The 17,479-nt window shown below is 48.6% G+C and overlaps 1 protein-coding gene and 1 long non-coding RNA gene across 8 annotated transcripts in view; one reads left to right on the top strand and one right to left on the bottom strand.

Moving 5' to 3' along the window:
• The window catches only part of LOC127528966 (uncharacterized), a 524,038-nt gene extending 517,198 nt beyond the window's left edge, over positions 1–6,840 (top strand). For all 6 annotated transcript variants that reach the window (XR_007935656.1, XR_007935654.1, XR_007935655.1 and 3 more), the window contains exon 2: positions 6,759–6,840. This is a non-coding gene — a long non-coding RNA (uncharacterized LOC127528966). The remainder of the gene's footprint in view (positions 1–6,758) is intronic.
• On the bottom strand, positions 6,836–17,190 carry LOC114656448 (myosin light chain 3, skeletal muscle isoform-like). 2 transcript variants are annotated; one of them, XM_028808091.2, is made up of 7 exons: positions 16,971–17,190; positions 11,986–12,013; positions 10,230–10,373; positions 8,444–8,617; positions 7,887–7,964; positions 7,218–7,262; positions 6,836–7,026 (listed from the first exon to the last, which is right to left on the bottom strand). In XM_028808091.2, exons 1-6 carry the CDS (start codon positions 17,085–17,087, stop codon positions 7,234–7,236), a joined length of 570 nt encoding a protein of 189 aa, XP_028663924.1. In that variant the 5' UTR covers positions 17,088–17,190; the 3' UTR covers positions 6,836–7,026; positions 7,218–7,233. The 2 variants fall into 2 exon arrangements, with proteins under 2 accessions (XP_028663924.1, XP_028663925.1); XM_028808092.2 differs by lacking the exons at positions 11,986–12,013; positions 16,971–17,190 and adding exons at positions 12,276–12,300; positions 12,543–12,697.
• Between the last annotated feature and the right edge of the window lie 289 nt (positions 17,191–17,479).

Raw genomic sequence — 17,479 nt, 5'->3', positions numbered from 1 at the left:
CTTTTAGGGGGCAGCAAAAATTCACAATAAATAATAATAATATCTTGTAAAAATTTGAACCATACCTAAATAAGGGGGCAGTGGAATTATCCTCCGCCCTGGGCGGCTGACACCCACGCTACGCCACTGGGTCAATAACACTAACATCCTACCTTCATAATGCAAGGACTGAAATATACTGCAAAGCTGACACATTATATACAGTATAGTATAAGAAAATAAACAACACCTGTATTACATACCACATTATAAAGTATGTGTAATATTTTCTATTGAACATATTAAGTGAAACTTTGCTCAACAGCAAATGGATTACTTACGTTGCTGCACAAAAGAGTCAATGAGGGTCCCAAAGTAAATTGTGAGATTTTTGTGTCTACTATTACACATTTACCTTAATACACTGGAGTGGCTGAGCAACAGTCAAAGGTTTGCCAGCCTTTTGGCATTTGTCACACTCCAAAACCTTAAACATGAAAATAATCAAAGTAAAAACCATACACAATATTTTAGTTATTTAAAATAAATATTATTTTTATTTCAAAAAGCAATAATATGGAAAAAACACACCCAGTTATCAACATCCACAGACGTGCCAAGCCAGTAGAATCTGGAGCACATGGCAGTGCGGGTTTTCAATACACCTGTGTGCCCGCCAGTAGAGAGGTGTGGAACTCCTTGAGCAGCGCCCTTGCCTCCTTCTTGGTCTTGATGACCCTCCTACTTCCAAAGAAGAGTTCCCCTTCTAGAGTGAAAGTAAGACTTATTTAATGCCAGAATTAAATTCATAGAACATCAGATATACTGTACAGTGTTTATTATACTAACCCTTCAGAGTGAATTTGGAGGAATATCTCCTGAGGCCTTGTCTCTGAGACTTATCATACCCATCACGGTGTGATCCCGCAGACAAAAAGTTATAAGTTTCTTCCCACTTTCTTCCATAGCTTAAAAAAGCAAAATAAACAAGTTGTAATCAGCACATTAAATTAACAGTTTATTTATTACACACTATGCCAACAAAAGCAACAGATTACTTGGCATGAATGGTATATACACCGTATATGTTACACCCATCCGTTTATTGTAAGTCGTAGCATTAAACTTATAACGTCATACCATGTCATCAGTTAAAAATACCTATGCAGTAAACTGTAATAAATACATTAATGTAGTAAGGCTAAGAAAAGCATACATATTACTGAAATACAGTAACACTTACCTCAAACTTCAACACTAGGTAGGACAGAGCGACAAGCAGTTGGTAAGCTTCGAGAAAAGTGGCGTAACTTTGGTCTGCGCATGCGTAGTATCAGTAAGGAGCTCATTTCGATGGGTAGAATGTTTCGTTAGAATAGCGGTACAGTGTTGCTGTCTTAATAGATTTGCAAAACCTGTGACGTCAGCCTCGACACGCCCATCGCCAGAGCCTTACCGGAGTCAGTCCTTCCAGTCTCTGCAAACGATTACCGAGGAACGAGGAAGACGACGGAGTTCAAGCTGTACGTTAAGGTGGCGCTGAGTTTGTTGTGTTGGATATCAGCGTAGTTTATCACTAAGGAACGAATTGTACCTGACGGCGATAAAGATGTTAGTTAAATAGTTGCACAAGGGACGTGATACCAACTAAGAGCTGTTGGGTGAATATTAACTGTTAAACTAACAAAAGGGTCAGCTTTGTGACAGCGAAGGGGCAGCAGAAGGGGGGGCAGCAGACCGCTCGAAGGCCGTTATCCAGGCCGTGCATTCTGGTTCGGTTTTTTTGGCTTATTTTAAGCACAGGGTGTCCCGGTTAAAGTCTGAATGCACTCCGGTGACAGTCGATGATTTCTTTATTTTCTTAAGTCTATTAAGTTGTACAAACACAGGAGGGGTGCCAGCGCCATGTTCAGTCCCCTGCAGCTCTTTATAATAACGTTTCAGTCCCGGAGAACGCGATTCTTTTCTTTTCTTTTTGTAATTTTCAAAGACCGTACAGTTTATGTCTAAACCTCCAGACCCCGCTGAACATTTCACACTTCCATCCATCCATCCATTTTCCAACCCGCTGAATCCGAACACAGGGTCACGGGGGTCTGCTGGAGCCAATCCCAGCCAACACAGGGCACAAGGCAGGAGCCAATCCCGGGCAGGGCGCCAACCCAGCGCAGCATTTCACACTTGTCTCCGATTTCAGAAGTTCTGATGTAAAGTGAGATGCTCGTCCTCGTGCATATTTCCAAGTGCTAAGAACTTTGTATTTCTTTTTCTTTCACCAGAGACACTCGACTTCATTTCAGTCTGCAGAGGAGCAGCGCTTTGGCTCGCGACCCCCGGGTGATCCTGACAGAGTAGCCGACTGTGCGGCATCAGCAGCCCTTACAAAGCCGCTGGTGACTGATGATGATGAAGGTGCTCAGGGTGCTTCATCATCACGTGAGCTCCGCAGGATCAAACAGTAAACCTTTATCAGCTCTCCATTAAAATAATATTTAGGAGAATATGACAAAGATTTCAAAGTCATTGTTTAATTTCAGACGGGCACCTCTTCAAATGTGGCATTGGCGGGCTCAGGTATTCGTTTGTGTCGACTAAAACAAAGAGCCCGATGAACAACATGCTGGCATCTTCACATAATGAGCCACGATGGAGTGGCATCGGAATCTGTTACGTCACATGTGCGCAGCAAAATTAAACGCAGGAGTTTCAGGTTTCAAAATCTAAAAGTGAACTGTCAGAGATGGAGTCAGAGGGTCACAAAGATCAGTCCCTCTGGCACAGTGTGGCAAAGGACTAGCAGTGCTCCCTGTGCCAGCATCGACAGGCATTCAGCCTCTGCCCCGGTGTTGGTGTCTGCCACCACCCAGCCTCTGGTGGCTGGTCTCTGCCCTCTGTGCCTGTGGTGGCCACTGCCCAGCTTATACCCTCTGTGCCTGTGTTGACTGTTGCCTGGCCTGTGCCCTCTGTGTCTGCATCACCCGTTGCCCTGCCTGTGCCCTCTGTGCCTTTGTTGACCACTGCCCAGTCTGTGCCCTCTGTGCCTGGATCAGCCACTGCCTGGTCTCTGCCCTCTGTGCCTGTGTTGACTGCTGCCCAGTGTGTGCCCTCTGTGCCTGTATCAGCTGTTGCCTGGCCTGTGCCCTCTGTGCTTTTGTTGACCACTGCTTAGTCTCTGCCCTCTGTGCCTGTGGCGGCCCTTGCCCAGCCTATACCCTCAGTGCCTGTGTTGACTGCTGCCCAGTGTGTGCCCTCTGTGCCTACATCACCCATTGCCCAGCCTGTGCCCTCTGTGCCTGTGTTGACTGCTGCCCGGCCTGTGCCCTCTGTGCTTGTTTTTCTTCTCAAAAGATAATTTAAAGACCCGCGAGACGAAGGAGATCTGCCACGGTGCGTCTGACGGGAACACAGAACGAGAGCCTTGCAGGGCACAGCCTACTTACAAGAAATATCACAAACCCAAATCAGTAGTGTAAAGGCAGGCAGTCACGCAGCACACGCAGCTCCAGGGCTCTCAGTGCATATAAAGTGGATACGGTACGGTCAATACGATATAACGATATAACGGTACGGTCAATATGATATAACGAGATAACGGTACGGTCAATATGATATAACGAGATAATGGTACGGTCAATATGGTAGAAATGAAACGTCGACGAAGAAGAAAGAAAAGCGCGGAGAAAAGAGACTCAAATGCGTTGGACAGAAAAAAGAGCTAAAAAGAATAATCGAGGTGCAAATTCAGGAAATAAGGAAAGTAATCATGAGCCCGGAACAAGTGGATACCGCAGGTGCAATCCGACTCAGAATTAAAAGACAAAGCAGAAGTTGATAAAGACGTTTACAGACGTTGGCGCTAAACTCACAGAGACTCTGACACCAGTGACACTAGAAAGGCTCAAAAAACACAAAACGCCGGCGCTATACACAAGTGGAGAAAGTTAAAGGATATGACAGTAGGACAATTAGAAAATATAAAAAAAGAAAGTAAAGATCTCAGTGGTGCAATCAAACAAACAAACTGCCTCATTTAACTCTGCAGCAGTCGAACTTGGGTTGTGCTCAATGATTACTACACTATTGCACCTTAACACTTAATTCTACTTTATTCACATCATTGTTCTTATTTATTATGTTCTACTGTATTGTTATCTTTCAATCTATGACTTTTTGTTAATCTACCTGATATTCTTCTAACTTTGCACAGTTTGTGATAAGCGGGTCAGGATGTGTGTCACTGTGAGTTGTCCTCTCTAACTACACCTGTGACAAATAAAGAATGTTGAGAATTTCAAAAACGGAGTTTAGCGCACATGCATTTATTGGTTCCTTTGTTCATGTATATATACTGTATATATATATATTTATATTTATCTGTCTGCTTATTTAAAAAGCTACATTTACCCCAGCAGTCCAACACGTTCTGTCTCGCCCTTGTACAAACGCTGGGGTGTCACTTTGGTGACCCCAAGTACCTTTGGAGCTGTGAGAGGACAGCAGCAGGACTTTACAGACTGGAGTCCAATGCAGAACTCGACTTACTTTGATGGACTGATGATGATGATGATGATGAAGATCGTTTTGTCTCTGCTGAAATTCCAAACAGAGAAACCTGTCGTGACCTCATTAAAAAGATTCAGCATATTGGGACTCACAAGATTACAAATATTGTTTTTACAGAAGTTCTGAAATAAAAGTGAAACTAATGAAATAGCAACAATTCAAAGGAAAAAAAATCTTAAAAGTGTGTGTCCGGAAAACCAAACACGGGGGTTGGCGAGCGAAGCGGGCAGGAGGCAAAGCCCCCAACTTTTATAAATCTTTATATTTATGTTTCCAATCACACTTTCATTTTAAACCCCATAGATGCCCTCATACTGACCACAAACCAAAGGTTTGCCAAGCAGGATTGCCAACTGCATGGGCACCTCCACTCTGAGGCACTTTCAGCCCATGAAGTTCTTCGGTTTGCCGTGGATTTCGTCCTCCAGTGGTGGTGATGGACCTTCACAAGATGGGCATGGCGTTCAGATGGCATTCAATGTGTACCACCATAGTACACTTTTAGCTGTCGGGCTTGAAGTGAGGCGACCAGATGATCGTCGCCAGTAGCACTTTGGTGACTTTTGATGGCTTTTTCAGGTAACTTCAACGAAGTAATAAACACGTTAAGAGTGTGAACGCCACGAATTCCACACACATCCAGGTCCTCATCATATAGCAGCTTTAAAAATGGAGAGAGACACTGGGGCGCTTCTAGACAAAAGTCACGAAGGTAGAAATGCCACCATAACGACTGGCACGAGCAGATTCAGCCGCTCCTTTCTGGCGGTGAACGACCGAGCGAGCCTTACGGGGTTTGAAGTCGGCCCGGCCGAGAGAGGGTTAACTCGACTGAATCTTCGGGAACGCGTGCGGAGTGGGAAGTCGAAGTCACGTGGCCGGGTGGTCAGCATTTCATTTTACTTCGCGACGTCGGGGTTGCTATGCTGGGCCAGTCTGAGGATAATAATAATAATAATAATAATAATGCATTTTATTTATATAGCGCCTTTCCCATGCTCAAGGCACTTACAGAATATAATAAAGAACGGCAGCGTATACAGTATATAGCATTGTACAAACCAGATACATAAATAAAGAAGATTAAGACAGTGAATTCTGAAAAAAAAAGAAACAGACAACATAATTGATGATGATGATGATTATTATTATTATTGTAACTTTTACTGTTTGCCTCCATCCGATGTTTATGACGCGTCGGTCGGTGACAATGCCCACTTCATTGTAGTGTGATGACCCCGAGGGACGCGCTGTCACCACGTGACACCGCACGCTTCAAAGTTGGTCGCGGACTACCTGGAGGGGGGAGGGGATGGGTCTCAGAATGGCCCCCGCATGGCCTTGGTGGGGGACAGTGTGACAGATGGGGCAGAGCCGGGCGGGGAGCACGAAGGGACACAGCGGCTGAGAGCGCCAGGGGGCCCATCTGCGTTAAAAGGCGAATTCCATTTGGTGAAATTGCGTTAATCTGTTTGAGGTCACAGTCCCGATGTCCCCCTGAGGGCCCTTAAGTTGGCACCGTTGGATGGCAGTTGACAGGACGAGGGGTTTAAAGGGGCGAGCAGGAGGGGCGGAGGTTTGGTTTTGTATTTCATTGTTTTTTAGTAGCAGTTTTGTGTTTTTATTGTTTATTTGCTAATCATTGTATTTATTGTTTTGTATTTTTTTCACAAATAACGCATTGTTTATCATTTTGTTGTCTGATGTTCAGAGATGGCACGAGCTGTGGGCATCACCTCAGGCCCGGTAGGGGCGAATGGGCACTTCAAATGTCCGTCGGGTTCATTGAAAGTCCGGGGGTCGTCGCCCTCCTTTTTGCTGCCTGGTTTTCCACTCGTTGTGTTATTTAACGCGCCCACCCTGCTGTTACCTGTTGGATTTTTCGGACTTTGTCACACATTGTCACCTCGAATGCATCTCAAATGCCCCCTTTTAGCAGTGGGAGTAGGTCAGGACCACTGGGGTGGGTGTTTGTATTTTGGAGCAGGAAGGACCTTCCACACTCTTCTCCCATGCACGGATGCCCACCCTGCCATCCCCAGACGGGACCCCCGCTATTCAAATCAAGAAAGAGACCAAACGCGGTACTTTTCTTAAAAGTTTATTCTGTGAAATTACATTGCAGACAAAATAAATTAAGACTTTGAGGACTGCAGAAGGTTAGAATGAAGATGAGTCCATCCACAGGCTGACCAGTATGCCAGGGCATGGAGGAGGGGCATGAGGTGGGCAGGGGGCGTGTGGCGGCCTCCGTCACTCCGACCTCTGTAGCGCAGTGATGCTGCAGGACGAAGGGGGGAAGGGGGGGGGGGGGGCTGTGATGGATGAACGAGGGTACAAAATCAAAATGAAAACCCAGAGGGAGGTCAAGAGTACAATTCATAGTCCTTTGTGTGGCGTGTTGGTCAAAAGGTGCCCGTCTTGGTGAAGTGGATGTCCTGACACCATTGGGTCTTCAGAAAGAGTGTGGCGTCCGCACGGGTCCTGAAACACAAGAAGATGGCAGCACACAGTCAGCAGGGGCGAAGGGCACCAGTGGGAGCAACAAACGGGACTGCAGCTGAGCGACGCCTCGGGATGGCAGAGCCGAAGCCAAAGTGTCGCCTCGCCATCGAGCCTCGTGAGCGCATTTGTCGTTAATGAAATAAAAAGAAGAAAAGCCGCCGATGACTTACCATTCCGTAGCCCACTTTAGACAGACATGATGTGCCTGACGAAAGCTGTTGGGGAACAAAACACAGCGAATGAGAGGAGTGACTCGAGCGCCATCTGCAGGCCCCGCCCTCTACTACTGCACCCCTCACACCCCTCTGCAGGCCCCGCCCTCTACTACTGCACACCCCTCTGCAGGCCCCGCCCTCTACTACTGCACACCCCTCTGCAGGCCCCGCCCTCTACTACTGCTCACCCCCACACCCCTCTGCAGGCCCCGCCCTCTACTACTGCACGCCCCCACACCCCACCGCCTAAGCTGCTCGGCGTTTTCTCCGCTATTGCACCAAAGCGCCGCCTGGTGGTAAAATGGCCAAACTGAAATTACAATTTCAATCTGCAGTCGCCGCTTTTGCGTCTGTCAGCGTGATGGGCGACAAATTAGAAACTCAACAAATGTGACATGCAAGTAACTCTCACTGTAGAAAGGCGCTATAGGGGGCGCTCGTGCTTAAAGTCCAGTGACGTAAGAAGACAAAGGAGGGCCACTGCCTGTCGTGTGCTGGCCCTGCGCGTCGAGGGTCTCCATGTCAGTCCGTTTAACACCTCAGCCCACTTGTCCAGCCCCCCCTCCCCGGCGCTATATAACAAACTGCACTGCTAACACGTTGAGCCCCCGGCCGCGTTCTCACCCTCATAGTTGATGCAGCCATTCTCATCTTCCTGACCCTGAAGAAGTGTCTCGACCTCTTGTTCTGTCATCTTCTCACCTGCGAGGACAAGGCGATATTTAGTGACAGGTGACGTTCAGCACTCGAGAAAGGACATGCAGCAGAGTTATTGGCAAGATGGAGCCTGTCTCATCACGGCGGGGGGCTATGGGCAACATCAGGGCCAGCTTAGCATCGCCAGTTCACCTGACCTGCATGCCTTTGGGCTGAGGAGGACATGCAAACTCCACCCACACGGGATTTGAACCCCAGACACCCTGTTGCCACCGTGCCACCCCAGTGCCACACTCCGCCTGGAGGAACGGCAGTCCTCCGAGCTTCTGCTCCCTTCAAGTCGTGCTCGATGCTCTCGGCTCCTGGTAGTCCACCCAAGGGCTGCAGATATGGAGGACGCGGCCCCAGGTGTCTCACCAGCCTCCAGCCGAACGAGCAGCTCGTGAAAGACGAGGAGCTTAACCGCATGGCCGGCTGAGCCCAAACCGATCCTCGCCGCCGTGATGATCGAGAACGCCGCTTACCCAGGGTGCTAAGCACAATGCGCAGCTCAGCGCCCATCACGGTGCCGTTGCCCTCCTTGTCAAAGACACGCAGACCCTCAACGAAGTCTTCAAAGCCGCCCTTGTCTGGGTTGTTGGCCACTGTCTGCAGCATGGGCAGGAACTGATCGAAGTCGAGCTTCTTGGCGTTCATCTCTGGAGGGGAGAGCAGAGGAGGGAGGGAGGCTGTTACACTCATTCATTCATTCATTCATTCATTCATTCGTTTATTAAGCATTCCGTTATTTAATCATTATTTAAGGCGGCCTCTGACATCGGAGACACAATGGGCGACGTTGATTTCTGGAGCTCAGGCAGGTAAAGTGACTCGCTCAGGGTCACACCCTATCAGTACCCTTATGAGTTTAAACTTAACCGGTACGCCACACGGAATCAAACTGGAAATCGCCGAGACCCTTAATCTGCACGTCTAGGATTGTAAGACGAGTGACCGCCAGTACCAGCGCCAGCCGGGGGGGTCAAACCGTACGTCAAGTAGCTGCGCTAATCACCACGCCACCGGGAAGCACTCGTTCACAGCAGAATAAGCAGCGCGCCGCTCACAGTTCGCTCCAACGATAAGCTCCGTACACGTGAAGTTTTAGATAGATAGATAGATAGATAGATAGATAGATAGATAGATAGATAGATACATCGCAAACTCAGTTTAAAATCGAAATCCCGTCTTTATTTCTATCGAACTCGGTCAGAATACTAAATGTGGCTGCAAAAGCTTTTAAGTTACTTCGGCACAGACAGGCTGACAGCCCCTTAAAGTCCATGCTGTCTGTCACCTGTCCAGTCACAGGGTTATACAGCGCTAAGGAGAGTTTAATCCAAGACCCGGCAGGGGGCGCCAGAGACGAACAGCCGTGGAAAGACACGCTAAGTGAACACGTGAGGGACACCGAGAGGACATCACCGAGTTAAAGTAAAGCGCAGGTCAGATGTGACAAGGCGGACAGCAATTAGGGTCAGGGTTAGGGTTCTCACAAAGAAATGGAGAATAATAATAATAATAATAATAATAATAATAATAATAATTGTTATGTGTGATCATTTCCTGGTATCCTCCATGGCCTTCTATTACGAGGTAGTGAAAAGCCACGTTGCGCCCGCGAAGGGACGAGGAATGTGAGGGAAGTCGGATACCAGGAGAAAACCACACGGGGAGATCATGAAAGGTTCACGCCGCAGATATAGCGACCGCCCTGGGGTGTGAATGCAGATCGCTGGAGCCTTCAAACTATATTTAGGGTCCCAGGAGACATCGGGCACAAGGCAGGAACAATCCCTGAAAGGACACCACTCCATCGTAGGGTGACCACACACACCTCAGGGGGCAATTTAGCATTGATCATCCCACCTAAACTGCATATCTATGTGGGAAGAAAAGCCAAGCAGACACGAGGAGAACATGCAAACTGTACGCACGGACCTCCGGGATGAATACTCCTTGATTCTCCTTGTTGTGCCACTCAAAACTAGAAGAGCCATCCATCCACCCATCCGTCCGTTTTCTAAAGCCGTTATCTTAAATGGCAGTCAAGTCGTGAAGTCGCACGCATGCGCTTTTCTTTGATTTTTCGTTGCAGCGTCTTTGTAATAAACGCGATCAGCTGTTCTATGTTCTGTCACGCTTGCCCCCCCCTTTATTATCTTATTTTCTGTTTCCTTCATCAGCTTGGTCACTTTTGCCATCCATCTAAAAGCAGGTGTGCAGCACCCACCAAACCCATCGCCATACACCTCCACACCCTGCACTTACCCTCAACGCTGGGGTCTCCCAGGATCTTCTTGACCTCCTTGTTGGTGGGGTTCTGTCCCAGAGCGCGCATGACGTCAGCCACCTGGCTGTAGGTGATCTTGCTGTCGCCGGTCCTGTCAAAGAGGAGGAAGGCCTCCTTGAAGTCTGCAAAAAGAGAACCGACGAGTGAGCGCGTGTGGAGAGGAGCCCACCAAAGTAACAGTTTGGTTAAACCACCAGCGGGGACCTGAGGAGTCAGACTGCGCACAGGCCATTAAAGACATGGCGTGGAGTTACATGAGACAGTTCATGGGCTGGGGATTTAGCAACGTGAGTGTACAGTAATTAATACAGTAAAACATCACAGGAGGAAAATGGAAATACTCGAGTTCGGCATTTGTGGTTAGGAAGCCACAGGTGACCGCAGGCGACTGTGTCCCCGAGAAGTGGCGAGTGGCGACGCTAAACAGCTCGTCTTTTTCTTTCTTTCTTTCTTTCTTTCTTTCTTTCTAATGCCCCCCCCCTCGCCCCCCTTCTTAAAACAGTGCACTTCTTTTCATCCCCAAGCCAAGTTTCCTTTGCGCCCGCATGGCGGGGTCTCCGAGGCTCGGCTATTTCTATTCGATTCTCCTGGAGGCCGTTGAAGGATTTATGGCCCGACTTACACGAGAAGAACATGTCAGCTGTTCCTTAACATTCCCCCCGAGGACATTTAAGCGACCCATCTGCTCCTTCAGGAGAGCCGCGGGCAGGCTGCGCCTTCCTGGCGAATAGCGAGCGTGTAGGCGGACCGGCCGGCGCGGGCGCTTCATGGCTGACTGACGATGGGCTTTCGGTTTATTTTGCCGTTGCATGTCAGTAGGCAGGCGCCCGTTCGGTTACCGTACGTTAAAGGCGGCAGGTTAGCTGTTTGTATGGCTCCTTTCAACGGATGCCACTCTCGATACGCATTGGCTGTTTGAGTCCATTAACGGAATAAGAAACGGGACGAACTTACTAAAAGACAAACTTGGTGAAATTTGACCACCGAGCGCCATTTAATTTATTTCACGGGGTCGTTCAAAGTCAAACAAATTACAATCCTGTCGAAAAAGCTGATGACGATGTACAGTATCTTGCATGCTGCAGAATAATGGCGGAAGGTAAGGCGCTATATATATATATTTTAAGCAGGTCTCTCGTGCTCTACCACTTTTACTCATTACGGGACATCAAAAGATGGCAGCATATTAACCTCGGAAGTCTTTGCAGCAGCCAGTCACTGGCCCGACTATAGCGCCCCGTCCTGTTGTTAATTTAATAGGCCGGTCCCCGCTGTCACCCTACGGTCCCCCGCCACTCTCCATAGTAGCGTTTCAATAACATGATAAGGTACGTTGTATCTTATTTTATTTTATTGTATCATTATATTTTTTGTTAAACGACAGACTTTAAAGGCAGTTACAATAGGGGGCGCCATTTTAACGGGGCCACTTCAATAGTCATAATCATATAAAACATCAAGGTGGGCATTGAGCCCCCCCCCTCCGGGCCGTATCAGAGCCCCGGCACGCCGCCCGACTTCATGTCAGTCAAAGCCGCTTGAGGTGGGGAGCTGCGGCCACACCGAACACATTAGGCAGCTGCAGCTTGACGATTTCTTACGGTCAGAGCAGTCAAAGTGCGTTGGTCGGGGGGCTCTGTGTCTCCCTCCTCTCCATTGGGGGGGGGGGGCGATTTAGCTTTCTGAAAAGGCCGCCAAGTTACTGACCCAGGATAGACATTCATGGATACTCACCTTCCTGCTGCTCTGAAGTGAAATCGATCTGTAAAGGATAAAAAACCAACCAAAAAAAACATAAACATGTGACAATGGCCGGGGACAGCCGGCCACCTCTGTGTGAGTCAAGGCAAGCGGGACAATGGCCGTCGTTGGCTTGCCAAGTGCCCACAAAGGCGGAGGCCGGGCTGAAGAGGGTCGCATGTGAAGCCATATCCCCAGTCTGCTTCCATGCGTCACTTGGCGAAGCGCATGACCGTCGTATGGCTCCACGAAGCGACCCTCCGCTGTGGTCCTGAGTCACTTACCGGCAATCTCGTCAGCAGAGAAGGACTGCAGGAGAAAAAGAGAAAGAAAGAGAATGAAAGGACAGGGCAGGAGAGAGCAAAGGCACCAAACGACCACCGGCTAGCGGGGGTCTGTGGACAGCTAAGCTAAAGGCACGTGACATTCCCCGAGAGCGGCATTGCAAATTAGCGTCCACAAGGGACCGACTAAGGCCACCTGGCTAGGTGGCCCGCGACACCGAGAAGACACCCGAAGCGAGGAGGCGACAAAGTTCATTCTCAACGCACCATGGCTGAAGGCTGGAACTGGTGAGCACAGGCGAGCGGCGACAGAAGTGGTCAGCGGTGCAATCCCCGGAGACTGGTGGTCCTGCGCCAAGGACGCCTCCCTTCTTATTTAACGCACAGCTGTGATGTCACAAGGGAGATCGGGTGACACGTGGGCCGTTCTGTAACTTTCTTAGGGCAAGGTGTAAGGAGAGCCGCCCTGCCCGGGCAGGCCCTCCAAGACGAGCCGAAGGGTGGGCTTCTATTTTAGGAACGCAGGGGGGCTGCACGACTCGGCGGTCGAAGTCAGCAGAATTTCAGAATGGCCGTATGCCTTACAAGCACCTGGCCCCGGCGCGTCGTAGGTGGGCGCGCCTGTCTTTGATTATCTGGATGTGACAAACCCGAATGGAAGACCCCTGAGGGGAGGTGGCCCGCCGAGTTATTTTCATCACCGCGTCTTCTCGTCTTCTTTCTTTTTTTTTTTGATGGGTTTTACTGCTTGGCTTTGGCTGGGCTTGTGGCGGGGCAGGGAAGTGAGGAGGATTTGGGCCTTGGGGGGGGCTTCACATCAAGCTGTGGGCCGTAGTGCTGTTGTACTTTAGCGCCACGGAGGCTCTGATTAGAATGAACTCTCTGATCAAAACGATAAAGTCTTTGGATGGCGTGCTCGATGTAAGGCGCTATATAAAATAAAGAATCTCCCATGGGATTTGTGTCACATTACTTCACATGTGTGTGTTCGAGGAGCTCACCGAGCACGCCATGTGGGCACTGATTAGAATGGTGAAGGGGTCACCGCTAACTAACGCTCCAGCATCTTTGGGCGGTAATGCTCGATGTAAGGCGCTATATAAAATAAAAGTCGCATAAAGAAATCTGTCGCCCACACTCTTCGAATGAATGTGCTTCTACAGAGCGATGCCGTAGGGAATCACCAGTTTGGTTCCCAAAGACCCGTCCTCTCGAAGGTTCCAGAAAGGAGCTTTAGATCCAGAACTGTCTCCATACCGTAAATGTCCGCGAAGAGATGATGACGGGTTTGTGAAATGCCATCGCTCGCTGCATATTTACTTTACACGGACTCTCTCCTGGTGCCCTCACTCTGTTTTTCTGCATATTAGGAAGTTCTTCAAAGCACAAAGAACCCATTTCATATGCAAAGACCCCCCCCCCCCCCCCAGATTGAAGCAAAGGTAACCCACAATGCTGTAAAGAACCGTGACGTGTCATTAAAGAACGGGCATTTTACGAGGGTTACACATTGGGTCACTTGTGGTCATTTAAATCGGATTTGCACCTAATTTGATGTCTCGGGGGTGAGAACTGTGCCACTGAAGCGACCCCTTTAGACCCTCACTGCCCAAAGGAATTCTCTCCAGTTTGATTTTTGGTTCTTTTTGACCTCGTTGAAGTGACATAAAGGCTCAGTAAGTGACACGAACACGTGGGCTGCGTGACTGTGTCCAAAGGGGCGTGGCCATTCGGCTGTTACCTGGGCAGCTGGCCCCGCCCACTCGTCCGTCATTTGGTGCCTTTTATAGATTTGGGAGTTTTAAAAGAGCAGAGTCGCTTCTCTGGTGACGAGCTGCAAGGTAAACGAATGAGGAGGACATTTCAACAAGAGCAGGCAGGCGTGCGCTTCACCGAGGCTCCGAAACAACACTCGGGCCCGACGAGCACGGCGAAGCTGGAAACACTGCGTGTAAGAGCAAGCACAGCTACACTTCATTAGTATTATGATTAAGCTCTGGTGGAAAAATAACTCCACATAAAACTGCAATCGTGTTTATCATCTATGAAAATGTCATGCAAGCTGTTCACAGGCATTCATTACACCAACAACACCGCACGCCATGCTAGAAACATGCCAAGGCAACACCGCACGCCATGCAGGCCGGGAGAAGAGCAAAGGCCGCCGCCCTCTGTGCAGGTCTGAGGGATGAACGGAGCTAACAGTGTGTGTGTCTCTGTGTGGACATTGTAGCTAAGGAAGGGCAATCATGAAATGAGTGGGCTACATGGTACTAAAGTATCTACGAGTAACATACCAACTTTAAAAAGATGGCATCTCATTATAAAAGGTGCGTTTTTATATTAACTCCATAAAGCCTTCCATAGTCGGCACTAACGAGCGATCCACGGCACACCGTTACACCCCATCGGCTCATTTAGCGCAGTCACCCGCTTTTACACACAAGCTAAGAAATAACCGCTGAGATTTGATCTGAAACTTCGCGCGCATCTCTTAACGCGTCTCGGGCCCCACGCGGCTCTCACGATTGCATCCAAATTCGGCCTCCGCAAGTGTCGCTCGTGGCCCCCCTGTCTACTTTTGGTGTTCGAGAAACATCAAGCCCCATCTCAAACTACACGGCCCTATGAGGGGGTCGAGTGGGAGGTGCGACAAATTCCGCGTCTATAAATTCGGAAGGGCTGCGCTTCGCGTACTGCACCGTCAAAGAGCCCGGAGCTGGCCGTGGTGCTGAAACGGCCGGGCGGCTGGGGCGTCTTTGACGTGTTCGTTTGCATCGCTAGGAGACGTCTGCATGGGGGACAGGACGCCTTTAGTTTTAAAGGAGCAGGAAGAAACGACATTCATTAGGAGACCTTCTGAGGACAGAGCGCTGGAGTACTCAGGGTGTGTGTGGTGTGTGCTGCCCCGAAAAGAAAAGCATGCGGCGAGTTTCTCAGGGCAAATGCCAGCCGCCATCCCGGGCATTTCATGTAGATAAGGAGTGTCAAAAGTCAACTTTCAGCAAATGACACAATAAAAGCCAAAAAGATGTCGCACAGTCTAACTGAAATTGCGCAGTTCAAAGGCAAAAACTGCATCGCGTGTTAAAACGGCTGCGCAATCAAAAATGTCGGACGGTGAGCGGAGCAAAGACGAAGGCAGGCACGGGTGTCGGTGGGCTGTTTTCGGTTTAGTTTACGGAGAAATCACAATTAAAAGTAAAATAACTGTTGTGCAGTGCTGTGAACCGCGTAGTTTATTTATGTGACATAATCTACTAAGAAACCTGTTTACTGATATATGACTTTCAGAAAGCCCCTTAAATAAAAAGAAAAAAAACACGATTCGTTACTTCACTGCTTTATTGTTAACGACATGGAATTCCGTTGTTTAAAACATCTGTCGATAAGAAGATATGCGAGAAACCTCTGAATGTGACCAGTGGAGTGCAAAGACGTTTAAAAAGTGAAAATGTCTTTAGAGACAGACATCCGCGCAGATTAACACATTTTTCGAATTAACAACTTTAATAGGAATATAATCCAGTTAGTGTGTTTTTATTACTGTCTATCTGCTATATAGCGTCTTTCACATCTATCTATCTATCTATCTATCTATCTATCTATCTATCTATCTATCTATCTATCTATCTATCTATCTATCTATCTATCTATCTATCTATCTATCTATTATATAGTGTCTTTCACAATCTATCTATCTATCTATCTATCTATCTATCTATCTATCTATCTATCTATCTATCTATCTATCTATCTATCTATCTATTATATAGTGCCTTTCACTCTATCTATCTATCTATCTATCTATCTATCTATCTATCTATCTATCTATCTATCTATCTATCTATCTATCTATCTATCTATCTATCTATCGTATCTGTTTATTTCTGGTTCCCAAATAAATCCCTCCACATGAATGTTCTAGAAAGACCCCTTATTTATTTTGTTTGGATCAGTATCAGGCTCCATACATAGCCATGCATAGCCGAGAAAAGATCTGCAAAATTCCCGTGGGTTGGTGGTTTTAAACGGACCCTTATAGCTGCATGACTCAGTTCAGGGGTCTCCTTCTCTCAGTACCCTGCTAGCCTACTACGCCTTAACGGTTTGTGTTTCGTCGGCATCTTAGTAAAAAGCCAAAGCCCAGAGAACCAACTTCGTATTCGCCAAGAACCGTTCGCACAATTGCAGGGTACTTTGTCAAGCCGCGGTAAAAAGCGTTTGGAGAACCAGGGTTGCCATGCGAGTGTCCGTTATGTGGTGCATTGCACTTCTGTCTGTCTGTTATATGGCGCTTTACACGTCCGTCTGTCTGTCTATCATTTAGTGTTTTTTGTATTAATCTCCTATCTAGTGCCTTTCAGATCTATCTCCAAGTTATATAGTGCCTTTCCAGTTCACATAATCCCTTTTGAAATTCGTCTGATGTCTGTCTGTCAACTATATAGCGCCTGTCCCACTCCTCTGTCGTCCGGAGCCTCCTGTCTGTCTACGGACCCCTCAGCAGAGCCGGTCCCTTTCCCGTGTCCCTTTCTCTCACCCCCCGGCACCGCCCGGCTCGGCGGTCATTTCGTCGCGTAGAGTGCGCTTCTCGAGCTAAACGAACGTCAGAGGCGAGCGCCCGCTTCGTGTCGCGGCATCAGAAGAGCACAGAGTCGCCTCGGCGTCGCCTGTTGTCCCCACGCCGGTTACCTTGACGCTGGACAGGTCCAGAGGCTTGGGTTTTTCGGGCTCGGGTGCGGGCGCAGGCGCTGGTGCCGCCGCGGGCTTGGCTGGCTCGGCCTTCTTCACGTCCTTTTTGGGTGCCATGTTAGCCGCTCGGAGAGTTGGAGGTCCAGAAGGTGCAAAGGCAGGGGTGCTGCGGAGCCCGAGTGAGTGCCTGGGAGAGAACTCGATGAGTTACCGGCTCAATGGCAGTATATATATTTCGGTAAGTGCTCCCTACTGTCCAGCCACGTGCAGCTCGATTGGACGGTTTTCAAGGAAGGGGCCATGTCATTTTTTCAGACTAGATCTATAAATGGCATTTGGGGGACCTGGAGCGGGTCGGCAGGGGAAAACTTTCGGATGTTTATTTAAAACTGAAAAGAGACGTAGGCTGCTGACACTTGAAGACCCCTCGGTATTGGCGCTCACCTTGGTTTTCCCTTTCCCAGAAATTTATTTTTACTGAACGAAGGAATCTGCCATTTTTTGCCCCC

The sequence above is a fragment of the Erpetoichthys calabaricus genome, chromosome 8, assembly GCF_900747795.2.
Source record: "Erpetoichthys calabaricus chromosome 8, fErpCal1.3, whole genome shotgun sequence".
Taxonomy (NCBI): domain Eukaryota; kingdom Metazoa; phylum Chordata; class Cladistia; order Polypteriformes; family Polypteridae; genus Erpetoichthys; species Erpetoichthys calabaricus.
Note: the sequence above shows the minus strand (reverse complement) of the source record. Positions and strands in the feature narration are given on the sequence as shown.